This window comes from Canis lupus, chromosome 16, assembly GCF_048164855.1.
Source record: "Canis lupus baileyi chromosome 16, mCanLup2.hap1, whole genome shotgun sequence".
In the NCBI taxonomy this organism is placed as follows: Eukaryota; Metazoa; Chordata; class Mammalia; order Carnivora; family Canidae; genus Canis; species Canis lupus.
This window is the reverse complement of record NC_132853.1, coordinates 11,854,030-11,870,554: the sequence shown is the minus strand read 5'-3', so window position 1 is coordinate 11,870,554 and position 16,525 is coordinate 11,854,030. Positions and strand designations below refer to the sequence as shown.

General features: G+C 54.0%; 1 protein-coding gene across 1 annotated transcript in view; it reads left to right on the top strand.

The window, feature by feature from the left end:
* QSOX2 (quiescin sulfhydryl oxidase 2) overlaps positions 1-16,525 on the top strand; it is a 31,864-nt gene that overhangs the window by 1,188 nt on the left and 14,151 nt on the right. Inside the window, exons 2-5 of the mRNA XM_072777730.1 lie at positions 12,593-12,693; positions 14,189-14,237; positions 15,086-15,191; positions 15,338-15,428. Of these exons, the coding sequence (XP_072633831.1) occupies positions 12,593-12,693; positions 14,189-14,237; positions 15,086-15,191; positions 15,338-15,428 (347 nt within the window). The remainder of the gene's footprint in view (positions 1-12,592; positions 12,694-14,188; positions 14,238-15,085; positions 15,192-15,337; positions 15,429-16,525) is intronic.

Sequence of the window (16,525 nt, the reverse complement as noted above, 5' to 3'; positions counted from 1 at the left end):
TTGTGCATATTTTGGTTTTCTCCTATAGTATCTGAAATATAAATAGGGTGAACCCGATTTGAACGTTGCAAACTATTCTGTCGTCGAACCAGCGTGTAAGGATGTCCCTGGAACTTGGAAGGAAGGTTTCTTCTGGAAATGAAAGTGGTAAAATCTGTACCTAATGGTGTGATTAACTCAACTATTAGCTAAATAAGGTTACCTTAACAAGATTGGACGGTGTCCAAGTCAGGAGGAAGACGACCTGAGACGGAAGGGAAATACAGCTGAAGGTGAAAAGCAGCTGTGGTCTGAAAAGGGATAGGGACGCCAGGGAGCACTTAGAGCCCTCAGCACCAAGGAGTGGCCCGCTTGGGGTCCCCAAAGAGAGGTCACCTGGGAACTTGTTAGAAACATGTCACCACCCCAACCCAGACCCACTGGGTCAGAAACTGGAATGAGGCCCAGCATCCTGTCAGCACAAGCCCCAGGGCTGCAGGATTACTGTTCTCAGGAGCACCAGCCCTAGAAGACACCTGCAAGGAAAGGCTCATGGCCAAGAGCACCAGGAAACAGCCCATGAACTCCCCCTCGTGGATGTCCACCACACACAAGAATTCCTCAGGAAAGAAGTTGGCCAAGTCTAAGCCTTTGCTTCCTACGTGATCTATCACAGGACGCTTTTTTGTGCCTCATTTCAGCCAACTCCCCATGGAATCACTGGAAAAGAGCCCCCCAACCTCCCCAGCTGGCCAGCTGCCCACAGGGGATCAGAAGCCCATCGTTCCCTGTGGTCCTGAGTGAGCACTGGCTTCCTTCCCCCTGTCACCACTTTGGCCCCATTGTGAATTCAGCTGTCCAGTCTCCCAGGCACAGAGACCTTGCACTGGGCCCCCTTGGTTGCCTCTCTCCACCCCTCTTGAGATGGAGAGTGTCCATTTCCCATCCACCGCCACTCCGCCCCCAGCCTCAGCACCATCTCCAGGCTTCTGGAAAGTGGGACAGGCTCTGCTCCCCAGTGAGATTGGTGGGGGAGGCCGTGGCAGTGGCACTGTTTCCCCTGCCATCCCTCCACCCCTGCTACCTGAAGGGCCTCTGCCGTTTGCTCAGAAGGGACAGGAAGCCTGAGGAGTGGTCTGCAGAGGGTGGGGCTCCTCCTCCCCAGCTCTGCAAGCCCTCTCTGCACACAGCTTTGGGATACCTTTGTTATCCTAAAAGATTTAGATTGAACTTGAGCACTTCACTGACGTTTTCAAGATTTTGAAAATGAATGTTTTTTCTTCTAAGAAGGTGGCTTAACAAACAAAAGGTCTACTGTTGAGTGTAACCAGGTGTTGTTCCAGTGTTTATGTGGATCTAGCTCAGCCTGTCACTTCTAAATCCTTTGCAAAACAAAACTCTGTTGTGCTCCTGGAAATCATTTAGCCCAGAGCTGTGGCATTAGGTCCCTCTGTGATGCCACATCTTCTTACTCCAGAGATGAGACATCCATCCCATGGCCCCTGAGCTGTCTCTGAGGTATCTCTGTGGAGACGTTGGTCAACTCAGGGAATATCCCGAAGCCTCAGCATCTGTTCTTATGGGTCTCGCATTTACTCCCGTCTTGCCGAAGTGGGGCAGATTTTCTGTAACAGGGCCCTGGAATTCTAGGTGAGGCTCAAGGGCAGCCCAAGACTTAGCAGGCAGTCACTTCCAGCACATACCTTTGCTTCCTGTCCTGCAAGGGGGTGTTGGTGCACCCATGTCGCAGAGGGTGACCCTCGGAGGCCCCATGAGGCTGAGTCATTCACTTAGGGTCATACAGCTGAGTGACAGGCTGCGTGGCTCCGGGGCTCATAGCTCACTCTGTGGCAGCAGTGGGGCAGGTGCTTGTTCTTGCTGCCCAGAGTCCACTCTGGCTTGCCCCCCTTGAGTTCCTCATTCACCATATGGTCTTCCCGCCTACCTGGCTAGGCTGCAGGTTTCTTGGAGATGAGCTGGGACCACTTGGTGTTCCCCATGGGCCCATGTTCCAGTGGGGCTGGTGAGTGATGGGGGAGGGGTGCCGATGGCAGTGGAGTGACAGATCAGTGCACCTCCAGGGGTGTGCTTGCCAGACTCTGGGTTGGAGGCAGGCAGGGCAACAACGACCTGTTACGGCCCAGGAAGGCCTGTTGTGCCCCTCACCCCTGGCCCCGGTTAGCCTGAGTGAGACACGCCCGTGAGACCCAGACTCTGTGATGACTGTGACCAGAGGAGTACTGCTGCAGCATTGCCAAGCTCAGTGAGAACCCAGGTCATCAGGGCCACCAGGAAGATGAGCTGGGGGACTCGGGCAGTGTTGTGAGGCTTCCAGGAGAGACGATTGCATCCAGGATGGCTGTGTCCCATCACACCTCTGGAACAGCTGCCCTGGACTGTGTGTAGGACTAGTTTAACTCCACTACACTGAGCGCTGGGGTAGGAGCACCATGGAGACCTTTGTCCATCTCCACTCTGAGGATAAACTGAGGCAGCATGCCAGGACTCTCCAGCCACCTCCAATAACTTCTAGATAACTCACTCTGGCCTTTGCTTATCAGTACATGGGCTTAATTTCTACCCAGGTCTGTGTGTGTGTGTGTGTGTGTGTATATATATATATATATATTTTTTTTTTTTTCTTTAAGTAGGCTCCATGCCCAGCGTGGAGCCCAACATGGGGCTTGAACTCTCAACTCTGAGGTCATGACCTGAGCTGAGATCAAAAGTCAGACACTCAACTGACTGAGCTCCCTGGGTGCCACTACCCAGGCCTGTATAGCTTCAACTTGCACTTGATCTTGGAGTCCTCTAAAAACCCTTGCTTAACCCAGAAGGGGTCTACACCGAGGGAAAGAGCGTCCTCTGGTGGCTGGAATGTGCAAGCCCCACCACCCAGGCTTCACCAGGGTAGAGAACCTCCTTGCAGCTCCACCTTCCAGACAACCTTCCTCTTGCCCGCTCTTTAATCCCAGAGGGTAATGATCCTGTACTATAATCACTTTCTATGACAAATTGATGCTTGCCTACAAATCCGACTTCTATAGACTTTTTATTAGAACTTGGCAAGTAGTGGTATGAGGTTTAATCCTGTAGGTTGTCATAGAGTTGCTTGACAGGTAAACCTGAGATAAATTTTAGTTTGCTGTTACATAGAAGCTTAATTATTTGATGAGTGTTTTTAAGCCTTTGGTCCTAAAAGTGGGCAGGCTTGTGAGCAGAGTGTGACTTGCTCTGCGGATGCCTCCCAGCTAGTGCCCTTTAGCTAGTGCCCTTTACCCTGGCTTTCGTTGGGGGTAGCCTGACACTCGCCCAAGCAGGCAATTTGCATTCGATTTGGAGTGTTTCTGTCCTTTGTGTGTGGGATCTAGACAGGTGGGAAAGGCAGGAGGAAGGGAGGGCACGAGTTCAATGAGGCAGATACCCCGAAGCTAAACCTTTGAAATAGTTTGCATTTTATTCGATAAAATAGACTGTGTCTTTTGTGTTTCCGTGAATGCCTCCATCTGCCAGCACAGGGACTGCTGGTGTCTCTGTAACCGAAATTCTCCTTCATCTGCTTTCCTCATAAGCCTTCCCGCCTAGTGCAGGGCAGCTTCCTTTCCAAGGCAGACAAAGACCTGGTGAGGCGTCAGCCTGTGCCTCCACTCAGCCGGCCAGGTTCTGGCAGGCCGGCGTGCTGTGCCTCGAGCGGAGCTCCGCAGACACGCTTGACGACGACAATCCTGGGGAACCAGGGCAGGCGGCTGTCTCTGTGTGCCGGCACAAGGCACTGACCTCGCCTCATCCATACTCCTCTGTGCTCCCCCCGGAGGTAGAATTTGCATCCTCCTTCCACACGTTGGAACTTGTACTGGTTACATTCCGTGTGGCCCTGGTAGGTACGGAGAAACAGTGAACCAGGCAGGAATGATCCAAGAGGAGCCTGTGCCTCAGAGGAAGGGACAGTGAACAGAAACACAAACAAAATGAGGTTCGTTGTAGGTCATACGTCCTAGGAAAATAAACCCAATGACTAGATTGGCACAGGGTGGTGGAGGAAGACCTCGCATGGCATTTGACATTCAGAAGATGAGGGGCATGCCACAGCAAGTGCCGAGACCCTGTGGCAGGCAGGACCGCAGGCGTCCAGAGGACTGCAAGGGGCCCTTGTGGCCCTCGGTGGTGAATGAGGAGGTTCTGATGGGTCAGGCAGCAGGTGGAAGCCCATGGCTTCAGGCTTGTAGGCGAGATAAACCATGGTCTCATTCCTGAACGGAAGGAACAGCAGTTCTAAGCAGCGGGTCGTATGATCTGATTTCTATGTTAAAAAATCTCTGGCTGTTCCCTGGAGAACCGAGCACCAGTGACCAACAGGGGTCAGATTGGAACAATGTGAGCGAGCCCCAGCAGGGCAGCCATCTTTTGGGGATGCTGATGGACCCAGGCGGGTACAAGAGCCGTAGGCACTGTGACACTTGTCTTTCCACAACAGTGCGGGTGTCTCAGAGGTGACCCTTCGAGTTTGTGAACAGAAGGAAAGACTGCATTCTAGGTAGTGTTGCATTTTTGGATGGATGATTTTTGGGCAAAACTCACCAAGTGAGATATCTTCCCTCCTGGAAGCACGGGAGGCATGGGGATTTATGGCATGTTTCCAGGCACAGCGGCTGCCTTGGGCTACTTTCCATGCTGAGCTAGTTTTCTTCTACATCCTGCCATTATGAAACATTATTTAAAACCCACAGCTATGAAAAAAGAGGGGTGGTGTGTCCTCTGTGTCAGGGCCTTGTGTCATGGGTTCCCCTGGGGGCTTGCTTGCAGGGGGGCTGCACCTGCATCAGACTTGGCATGCTCAGTGTTGGTTAGGGGCTCTGACTCTGAGGCTACACGTTAACTCACACACCTCATCTGCTAGGAGCACACAGCTTCTGTCCCGGAGGTGAGGGGCTTCCTGCCCTGCTGGGCATCAGCCAGCTTTGTCTCGGAGCCTACTGTTTCTGGCAGGCTGTGTGCTCCGTTCACCCACCCCTGACCTGGTCCTTCAGTGCTTGGGTCAGGAACACTTTTGAGGCCTGTTTGTCCTGTGTTTGTATGAGACCTGCCTTTAGCTTTTTGGAAATTAGGCCCTGACACTAGCTGCAGTGGATGTGGTGTCTGGAGCCCTCCCACTGCTGGATTTACCAAGCACCTCGGTTATCAGGGATGGCAAAGGAAAGACTCCTGTGCTGGAGGTTTTCTGGGAGCCCCTGCAGAGCCATCCAGCGGCATCCGGCATGCCAAGGGCCTCACTCATGGGTGACATTGCAACTCTGCCCTGTTCACTGTTATGATGAGGACAAGCAGGTAGTTAAAACCTAGGGAAACCAAACTTTATCTTTTAAATTTTTTTTAAAGGTTTTATTTATTTATTCATGAGAGACACAGAGAGAGGCAGACACATGGGCAGAAGAAGCAGGCTCCCTGTGGGGAGCCCGATGTGGGACTCGATCTAGGACCCCGAGATCATGACCTGAGCCAAAGGCAGATGCTCGATCACTAAGCCACCATAGTGCTCTATCTTTTTCATTTTTAAGCCACCAGCAGTTGTGCTCTATTTCAGAAGGGCAGGGTCTACCTCCTGGTGCCTGGGAAAGTTGAAGGAGCTTTGGAGACTGAAAAGCCAGAGCTGGTGACTGTGGTCTGTGCCACTTCTGTTTTCCCCATAGTAGCATCTGTGACCTAGACCATGTGCTCCCCCGAGCCTGGCTGCCCCGACTTCTTGCCTGGGCAAGTAGCCAGCATCCTTGGGAGGAGAGCTGGCTCCCAGCTTCCAGGGGGCAAGGAGGTGCAGGACCAAGGGGCCTCTTTCAGTTGCATTTTGGAAGGTTGTGCCTGGGGCAGTAGGTGAGGGATGCGTGCTGCCAGGGCCAGGCAGGGGGGAGGCGTGTGGGGAAGGTTCAGGGGCTCTACATGCAATGGGTCAGCCGCCCTCTACTCTGGCCCTAACTCCTGGGTACTGGAGAGGGGAAGGTTGCTACTGTGCCAATAACCTGTGCCCAGTTCCTCCAAAATCCCTGGGGCCTGAGAGTCGTGGCCGAATATGAACGTTGCACCAGCTGTGGGGTACGGACTGGGCAGGACCCTCTGTCTACCCAGAATCCGGGCGCTGGGCTAGAGACCTGAAGTGGTGTTGTCTGGACCTTGCTCGCTGTAGCTGCCAGAGCCCCAAGGAAGGCTGCTGCCCTGGGTATTCCTGCACCCCAAGAGGGGTGGCAGCCACTCTGCAGTCCCTCTGCTACCAGGACCCTGCACTGCCCGTCAGCGGGATGTTGTGCACTCACCACGTTGCAGGTATGTCTGGGTCCTCTGTACATGTCAGAACAGAATCGCTCCCGAGACCCTCAGCCTCGCAGGCACTGGTCCAGCCCGACTCGAGCTGCTGGTACTGACTGTCCTCCCTGCTGCCTGCCTGGTCTCTACCTGGAGCTGTCTCCCCTCCCATCCCCACCTCTCAGACCCTGGTCAGTTGCCAGTGTCTGGTAGCACAGCAATTGCCAGGGTCACTGGGAGTTTGCTGTTGATTTACACGAGTGTGGGGTCCCCTGCTGCCCCACTGGCTATGGGGAGGGCTCAGACCACATTCTGGCAGCAGACGCTTACCGGCCTTGCCGTGAGTGGGATGTGTGGCTGTCAGTCAGTCCAACTGTCCATCTGACCCCCTTAGAGGGTCGATATTATGTGTCCTCTGTTCTACGGGCGGGGCAGCTGAGGCAGACAGACTGAGAAGTTGCCTAGATTCTCCAAACCTGGTAAGAGGCAGAGCAGGATGTAGGGGGCATGGTCTGCTTCCAGACGGGTGTCTCCATGTCATCCGCCACTGGCTGCCGTCTATCAGCTACAGATGGGCCTGCTGGTGCTGGGACAGGACAGGGCCCTCTGGGGGCACCTGGCAGGTCAATGGGAATGAGCTCAGTAAAGGGGGCAGAGGCCAGGACATGGTAGGATGTGACCTGAGAAGGACCCAGAAGGACGTGTAGTGTGGCTGTTGGGGGCGGGGTGGGGGGTGAAACGCATGGAGGCTGGAGGACCAGAAAAAGCAAGGGGCCTGTCTGGACCGTTTGGCTGGTTGAGAACGGCCTTGCTCCCATAGCGCAGAGCTGTCAGGGTCCTCTCGGGGCTGTGGCCCAGTCCCAGCTTGCTGCCATCTGTGTGGCGGCATGGCAGGTGGAGGAGGCCTCTGCCCCGGACGGCTCCCAGGGCCCCATTGTGTGCCAGTGCCATTGCCAGCCCAACCTGCCTCGGCCTTGTCTCCTGCTTCTCCAGCCAGGCATCCCCTTTGTCAGGCAGAGAATTATTCCCCACCATTGCCCTGGGCTGGTGCATCGTCAGCACTGAGTTGGCAAGTGTGATCTGCCAGTCATGTGTGGCTAACCCTGTGTGCCCTGCGTGGAGATCCACTGGAATGGCATGCTCAGGTTCCATGTGTCATGAATGTCAAGGGGCAGAGGAGGTGAGGAAGGTTAGCCACCTGGCACTCCTGTGCCTTCCTAGTTGCTGTCTCTGTGCTGTCCCTAGTTGCCAGGGGCAGAGGGCTCCTTGTAGCTGGGGTGCCCCGGAGGCCAGGGCGAGGGAGGCAGTGCAGGGAGCCCCTCACCTACCCTGTGGGGCCTTGGCGCTCTGTTCTCTCGCCTGTAAAGTAGGAGGGGTGACAGTCACATCGCAGGCTTGGGCGTGAAGCTGAAATGGGATCACACGAATCAGTGGGCTTGTAGAACATGGAGTCCTGGGGATGCCTGGGTGGCTCAGCGGTTGAGTGTCTCTGGCTCAGGGCATGATCCCGGGGTCCTGGGATCAAGTCCCACATTGGGCTCCCCACATGGAGCCTACTTCTCCCTCTGCCTGTGTCTCTGCCTCTCTCTCTGTGTCTCTCATGAATAAATAAATAAAATCTTTAAAAGAAAAAAAAAATAACACTGAGTCCTACACAAGATGCAAGAGGTGATGAGGCTGTCCTTGCAGAGCGCATGGCATGGAGTTGGTCAGGTGAGCTCTAGGGGTGCCGGGAGTGGGAAAGGGTGCTTCTGCTGTGTCACCGCACTGGGTGCCGTCGGCACGGCTGCACCCTGCGGCTCTGGGTGGGGCTCAGCACAGATTGAACATGGTTCCTGCCTGAATGGTTAGGCCCATGGTCAGGTGGAGAAGTGGTAGAGAATATGTTGGAAACACAAGGATAAGTTGTTTTCCAGAGAATTGGTTTCCTATATACTTAAGGAAACATGCTGCACAGAGGCTCGTGGAGGAAGTGGTTGGTGGTTCCACATGTAACCGTGTGGGGTTCAGAGGAGCACAGGCTGGATTGGGAGGAGGGAGGTGGAGGGCAGAGGGAGAGCACAGTGCTGGTAAGATGCTTGAGCACTTGGAGAACGTGCAAGTCTTCTGTGTGCGTGCTCCGCGAGCGTGATGGTGGGTGACAGGTGGTGGTGCCGCCAAGGTGATTCTGAACCCTGGGCAGTTTCCTTAGTCTCTCCAGCCTTCACCCTCCTCATCTGTAGCATCCTGCCTATTTCACTAGGCAGACTGCCACAGTAGGGGTTTGGTAAGAAAGCTTTGTAAAGTACTGCGTAGTGTACTTTGTTTTGGAAGCAAGACCAGTGGAGAGCTTTTCTTGCCATTTTTAACTGTGCTTGGGCAGGGAATCAGAGCAGGCTTCTGTGGAGGTGACATTTGTGTTGAAATTGATGAATTAAAAAAAATAATTAAAAAATAAATTAAAAAAATAAAGAAATTGATGAATAAAGCAACAAATAGGGCAGCCCGGGTGGCTCAGCGGTTTAGCACCGCCTTCAGCCCAGGGCATGATCCTGGGGACCTGGGATCCAGTTTCATGTCCGGCTCCCTGCATGGAGCCTGCTTCTCCCTCTGCCTGACTCTCTCTCTCTCTCTCTCTGTCTCGCATGAATAAATAAATAAATTTTTTTAAAAAGCAGCAAATAAATGTGAGAGGAAAGTAAGTGTGTTCCACCCAAGGAAGAGGAGGTGCAAAGGTCCTGGGGCAAGAAGAGTGTGCTCAGACCTGTCTGTGGCTTGAGGCAGAGAGTGAATGAAGGAGAGACAAGGGTACAGGTTAGCTGATGAAATATGTGGTGAGGGGCTCCATCTGGAAGGTTCCGACAACACACAAGAAGTGATCTTACCTGCAGATGTTCTTGTCTTGCTGAGAGCTAGGCATCCTCTGAGGCCCCTTCCAACCAAGGTTGGAATTTAAGAGTCACATAGTTCAACCTTGATCTGAATGTTTTCTTTCATATCGTGGGAGAGCAGTAGGTGGGACCAGCTCGCAGATATTGGGCCTGGCGGAGTCCAGCTGGAAGGAAGAGGGCAGCTCAGGCAGCAAGCAGGTTTGGAGGGAGTGCAGGAGCCTGGCTGCTGCCCTAGGACACATACTGTATCCTGCGCTTGCTCAGAGCGGGGTATGTGTATGAGATGGGGACCATGTCATCAAAACTGCCTGCTGAGTCACAGAGTCACAGTCGGGGGTGGGAATGGCTGCAGAGGGGGCACAGAGACCAGGGGACGGTTTCAAGGCCTCACTCTGATCTGGGGCTGCGGGCTGAGCCTAGGCCATGGGTGCCAGAGAGTCTTCTCGAGGGCACAGCAGCACCCAATCCTGCTTTTGTGGTTACCGGGTTGCGATGGCAGGGCTGACAGCCATTCCTCCCCCCATGCACGAAGCTCGTGTGTTCACTGTCTCTCGTGCCACGTCTGACTCCAGAGGATTATTAAAATGTGGCTGGTGTCACCGTGGCCTTGGGTCAGGTTTTATTCAGCATCATTGTCACCTGCTGTGTCCTGACCCACGGAGTCTATTGTGTGGGGTGCTGTTTGGAGTCTCTTTACACCAGGAACTCCAGGAAGGTAGGAACTGGGAAACAGAACAAGGAGCCTGCAGGGCACACATGCACAGCACGGTGTCCACCCTGGGATTATGGCGTGCATTTGCTTCTATACATAAGACACACTTATTCAGAAAAATTAGGAAAACTAGGAAGTCAGACCAAATCCTACCATGAAAACCAAACCATAGTGAACGTCTCAGAGTGCATTCTTTCTGGTTTGTTTGTTTTTTTTCCCCCCCTATTTCTGATCTGGCTTGATTATTCATCATGATTCTAGTGAATGCTCAGTGTCAGCCCTTGGGGCAGTTTTTCATTTTCTTACGTACTTTTTCTGGGCTGTGGGTGCTTTTTTTTTTTTTCTTTTAAAGCATGAAATGACAGCATGTCGTGGAAATTCCCAGTAAATGGTGAAATCCTGTGTTTGTGAGGCAGGGACAATGTAGCAAAGAGGAGGCACTTTGCAAGATGAATGGGAAGAGAAGCAAGGATGACAGGCTGGAGAAGGCTCCCCCGGCAGGGCAGTGGGAACTGCCATGGGGGGTGCTGTATACAGGGTGGGGGCCCTCTACCTTGGAGGGGGCCATGTGCAGGGTGGGGGCCATTGCAGTGGAGGGAGCCATGTGCAGGGTAGGGGCCACCGCGGTGGAGGGAGACGTGCAGGGTGGGGGCCATTGCAGTGGAAGGTGCCTTATGGAGGCTGGGGGGCTGCTACCTTGGAGTGGGCCATGTGCAGGGTGGGGGCACTGTGGTAGAGGGGGCTGTGTGCAGGGTGGGGGCCACTGCAGTGGAAGGTGCCTTATAGAGTTTGGGGGGATGCTGCCTTGGAGGGGGCCACATGCAGTGGAGGGCGCCACTGGCACCGGGCTGAGCTCCACGCTCTGGGCCATCTGCTACACTAATTGGATGAGAGTATTAACTGTTCTTCCTTAGTTCCATGTAATTCGAGACTCCGGGAAGATGTGACCTGTGGTTCAGGAAGGTTCTGTGATTCTTGTTTTGAGACATCTGAAATGGTCCCAGGACACGAATTGGTTTCAGGGGAGCAACATGAGTGGAACTGTACTGGTTTTTGGGGGGTGAAAATCAGCTGTGGCTTTTTTTCACTTGATTCTTCGAATTTTAATGATAACTGGTAAATGTGTAAGGGCAGAGGAAAAAGGGGAATGTTTTTTAGCACAAGTAGTGAGTTAGATGGAAAACTGGCAACTATGGAATTGGCAACGTACAGGAGCCCTTGTGTTGGGGATCTCGTCATGACCGGTGTCTTCTCTCCTTCCAGGCATGTTTTTAATGTAACCTCTGAAGTTCGAGATCATAGCCAGTATGCAGAGAAAACGTTTATTATGTGATTTTCAACCAGATTACTGGTTTAAACCCGTGGTGTCCTGTCAGGATGCACGGCAGCACAGAGCCTCTCAGGGGCAGTGACATGCTTTGGAGCCCAGGAGGGACCTGCCCATCCCTTGGGTGGCCCGGTTCCTCCAGGTCTCTGTCAGGTGTCAGCACCTGCCTCCACTGGGCCACACCTGGGTGCTTCTTATGCTGTGAGTACTCTGCTGCTGTGTGTCTGCAGACTGCCGTGCTCCTGTCCTGCTTCCTCAGGCTGTCCCCTAAGGAGCCGGGAGCTGTTTGCATGGATAACCCTAACATCCTAGGGAAAGGGATCAAATCTTGTAAAGAGAGAACCTCACTTTTTGGAGGATATTCAGGAAGCCATGCTTTAAGACTGGCAACCACAGGATTGAGCCAAGCACTTCCCTTCCTGTGTGCTCTGAGCCTCAGGGTTGCCATGAGCTGGGTTCCTCTGTACAGAGGGGCCCCAACCATATGCGAAGCAGGGACGACCAGCCGCCCATCTGGAGTTTGTGTCTTCCTGGTGGCTGTCAGTGAGAAGGGAGGGAGCCAGGGGTCACCCACCTCCTCGTGGAAGTGCACAACACCACCTGGGAAGCCACCTCCCTGGAGGATCAGACTCCAGTCTCCATGTAGGTACAGGATCAGGGGTGGGGCTGCCGTAAGCACAGCCCTAGTGCTGGGAGGCCACCCGATGAAGGATCCAGGGTCTTTGACAGGAAGTACCGGGGATTGCAGAGCAGTAGATGACCTGACACGGTCATGGTCTCCCGACCAGAGAAACGTGGGGAGATGTGAGCCCTGAGTAGAGAGTGTTTCCATGTGACTTGGTGTGACTACAGCCACTGCTGGCTGTGACCTGGTAATGGGACGGTTCTAGAAGTGGATGGGAGCTTGGAGGAAGCGAGCGGCCTGGCCAGAGCTGGTGTGACCTCTATGGTATTCACATGTGGTGACATTCCCATAAGAAAACCTTCAAAGATAGGCAGAGTATATATTTAAACCTTCTCCTGTTCTACTCCCAGGACAGGTGCCAGCATTCAGGGGGTCTGTGGGAGGCGTCCAGGGGAGATAGGAACTGCTTCCTGGAAGGACCGCTGCTCCAACGCTGCAGCGCTGGTTCTTGTTTACGTGAGTGCTGGGGACCGTTCTCTCTCAATGTGCCTGCAGGGTCCCTCGTCTGCAGGCACTCTCCTGGCCCTGATGGGAGGCCTGTGGTGGCCAGCACACTCAGCAGAGGTCTGTTTGCCATGTGGTTGCCATGGGAGACCCCTCATCCCATGGGGGCTTCGTCCCTCTCCCAGCCCAACACAGGAATGTTCTGTTCATGCGGGTACTTGATTGATGTCCCATGGGGGGCACAGGCCCAGCCCCACCCTGAAAGTCGCACTCCCACTTTTCAGACTGGGCTGCAGCCATCCGCGTTGCTGCCCTGGACTGCGCGGAGGAGGAGAACCATGAGGTATGCCGAGCCTACGACATCCACTTCTACCCCAGTTTCCGGGTAAGCGCCCCCCCCCGCCCCCCCCTCCCTCCTTCTCTTCTCCCTTCTCCCCCTATCCTCCCTTCCACCCAAGGGACACCTTCCTGCGGCATTGTGTATGACTCCTATGCTTGGGCACATAGGGGTGTGCAACCCAGAACTTGGCAGGAATGTGTCTGCACATCCTCCTGTTCCGCCCTCTTGGGTTGTCCATGTTGTTGGGGGGTGTTGTACATGCACACCCAGCCCCCCACTCATACCCACTCCACAGCAGGAGCAGAAGATGGGGAGGTCTGCAGTGTGCAGACCCGGTGGGCATGGGCCAGCCCCGGGGGTGGGGGTCTCTCCTCCCCGCTCCCCTGTGTGTGTGACCCATGTCAAGCTGGGCCCCCTACACGTACTGTGTATATGGCGGGTCGGGTTGTCAGAGGGACACCTGGTGGGTGGCCTGAGGGTGGCCCCGCATGCGGGTTTGACCCTTTTCTTCCACTGGGGGCAGAGAATAAACAGATCTGTTGAGAAACTTCTGAAGAGGCGCATGCAGGGTCTGTGCCCGTGTGTGTGTGTGTGTGTGTGTGTGTGTGTGTGTGTGTGCATGTGGGCCCACGAATGCTTCAGGACAGTATTTACATCCTAGAAAGCCTCTGAGGAAGCTCGGAGGGCCCCAGTCTTCCAGTCCTGACACCTGTGCTGTGTGTGGCTCAGGGCCTGATGCTTTCCCTTTGCTCACCAGCCAGGCTTTGTGGTGGCCACGCCTCCACCTGCAAGTGACACTTCTCTGGAGTTTTGCTTGCTGTCTGCCTTCTTGTCAGAGTTGTATTTCATTTTAGCCGCACATATAGGATGCTGTGCGGGCTGTGCGCGCTGGGCTTCCTCTCTCCTGATGAGCGGGGGTTACCACGAGCACCCCGCACCCTTGGGTGTGGCTTCGGTTCCCTAAGGACACCCCTTCTGCCCCCCACGCGTGTGATCGTGGCCACGTCTTCTATTCACCAGCCCTGCATCACCCTGTTTGCTCCTACTGTTTGCCCCTTTGCTCTTGGGTAGTTGCAGGTTTTTTCCTGACTCACAGGAGCCCTGCATGTGTTCTCCACACTGACCTTTCAGTTGTGAGAACTGAGTCTCTTCATTTGGTTTGCAACTCTCCATCTTGGCATTTCTTCGCTAGAAGAGATTAATTTTAACGCTTTCTTCTGCTCCAAGATGCTCTGTAGTACCTGTCACCCTCCCTATATGTCGCTTGAGCCCAAGCCACCCACTAGGATGCATATGGGTGCTGGGGGCTAGGGAAAGCGCCTGCCGCACTGTCTGACTTCTAGCCCTGCTGGGGACAGAGCCCATTTGATACTGAGCACTCATGGGGAGTCTGCTCGGGAACGCACAGGTCCGCAGACGTGCCTAGAAGTGGGTAGCTCGTCATCAGTGAACATAAGCTTTCTGGTCAGGTTAAAGATGAAATGTTTGCCCAGACCCCAGGTCAGGCTGCTGCTTACTTGTCCTGTGTCTTTCTTCGTAGTATTTCAAGGCATTCACCAAGGACTTTACCACTGGAGAAAATTTTAAAGGTAAGGACATGAGGGGATCCCTGGGTGGCTCAGCGGTTTAGCACCTGCCTTCAGCCCAGGGCCTGATCCTGGAAACCCAGGATCGAGTCCCATGTCGGGCTCCCTGCATGGAGTCTGCTTCTTCCTCTGCCTGTGTCTCTGCCTCTCTCTGTGTGTCTCTCATGAATAAATAAAATCTTTAAAAAATAAAAAAATAAAAAATAAAGGTAAGGACATGAGCTTTGTATGTTTCTGTCAGAGTTGCCTCATGAACTCGTTAAAGCAAGGATTTATGCAAGAGCCCAGAGATCCCACGTGTTGGGGTCTGCGTGCTCCACACCGGCTTCAGCGAACCTGCCTTTCCTTAAGGAGTTTTTAAACACCCATAATTTCGGTGATGGCTTTTTTTTTGTGTGTGTTATGCCTTCCTTGGCAAATATCACGTTGAAATCTTTTTCTTTTTTTAAGTAAACTCTTTTACTCAAAAAATTATTCAGAGAAGTGGCACAAATCACATGCTCACCTGAATTTTATGAGAGAGCCCCCCAGGCAGCCAGTGCCCAGGCCAGTCCACAGTGGTGGCGGTTCTCCATCACAGGTCACCGGGCCTGTTTTGAATTTGGCGGAGATGGCATCAAGGCGTCCCTGGCCTGCATCTCCACACTGTATTTGTGAGATTGGCTCCTGTGCTCATTTGTTCCACGCTAGTTACCCTGTGGTCTCTGGTCATGCGTACCCACCGCGGTAGACGGTCATCGATGGGCCCTCCCCATGCTCAGGCCTTGTCCTCCAGGGCTCTGAGTGGAGGCACTGTGGGGTGGGGGTGGGGGGGGCAGATGTGGCTGTGATAGTGGCATACCTCCCCACAGGGCCTGACCGGGAGCTGCAGACCGTGAGGCGGACAATGATCGACTTCCTGCAGAATCACACAGACACAGACAGGCCCCCGGCTTGCCCGCCCCTGGGCCCTATTCCGTGCGTAGTGTAAAAATGGGGGAATGTTAGGAATTGAATTAAATTTTGTAACATTCAGATTTGCGTTCAGGGATATGGATGCCGGTGTATGATGGCCAGCTCGCTGTTCTTGGGAGCCCTAAATGCCTCTTTGTCTCTCTTGAAAGGCCCAGTGACGTCCTTTCTCTCTTGGACAACCGTGATGGCCGTTATGTGGCCATCCTGTTTGAAAACAACAGCTCTTACGTCGGACGTGAGGTACTGTGTCTGTGTCTTTCTCCCTCTACCTGCGTGCTGTGATTGGGCTCCTCTGTGGGAACGACTGCTTCCTCCTGATCAGAGGCGTTCCTGGGTTTCGCTCTCATTAGTTCTTGGGATGTAATGGTGTCACTCAGCAGATCAGCCGGTTCGCAGAGAAGACTGTGAGAAGGGCCTTGGGGGTGAAGCAGGCAGGCTTGTGGCCTCATCCTTGATGTGGGGCTGAGAGGGGGCCCCCCATACCTGGCTTTTAGGGCACATTGCCTTCTTTATTTCTTACACGTTGGCATCACCATCAAGATTTTTTCTTGGCTGTATTGGGAACGCTCAACTTTTTTGCCAAATCCAAGGTTCTGTAAAACATTGTTTCTTCAGTGGAATGATACTCTGCTCTCGTTTCACACGTGGGGGTCTGAAGCCTCTGCCTCTGGTACCAGACACCAGCACGGATGATGGGACTCCCCTCATAGGTGGGAGGAAGTGCCTGCCCATGGGGCTGCACCCCCATGCTCATGCCCACCCCTGCTCCTCCCCACTCACCATTCTGCCTGCCTGCTGGCTCTATTCCCCTCCTCTATGAGCTCTGGGAGCAGAGGTGGGAGTCATATGCTGCTGGCAGGAGCTCTTGTTGCTACTTACGCAGGCAAAGGCCGCACATGTTAGTGATCTGACCACCACACTGCGTCTCCCTGTGCCCTCCAAATTTGGTAGTGACATCATCCCACCTATCCATGGCTGATCGGGATTCTCAGTGGGGGGCTAGAGGAGCCGCTAGCCACAGGACCCAGCATTCTCACGTGACACCCCCCAGACTGTCCCCAGGCTGCCCCTCTCACTTGCACACACAGACCTGAGCAGGGACTGCTCCCCAGGGCAGGTGGCTGCAGTATTTCCTAGGGGCGCTCTGTGGCGGGGCTTGAGTGTGGTCACTCCAGCCCATGCATTCAGCTCGCGGGAGTCTGGTGGCTGGCGCACTGGAGTACATGGTGCACACTTTCAGCAATGCCCCTGGTTCAAGATACGCTGATTCTGTTGAGGAAAGAAGTCAAGAGGTGCAGGTTCTGCACCTGATTGCATGCCGGGGTTTGTTTCACTGT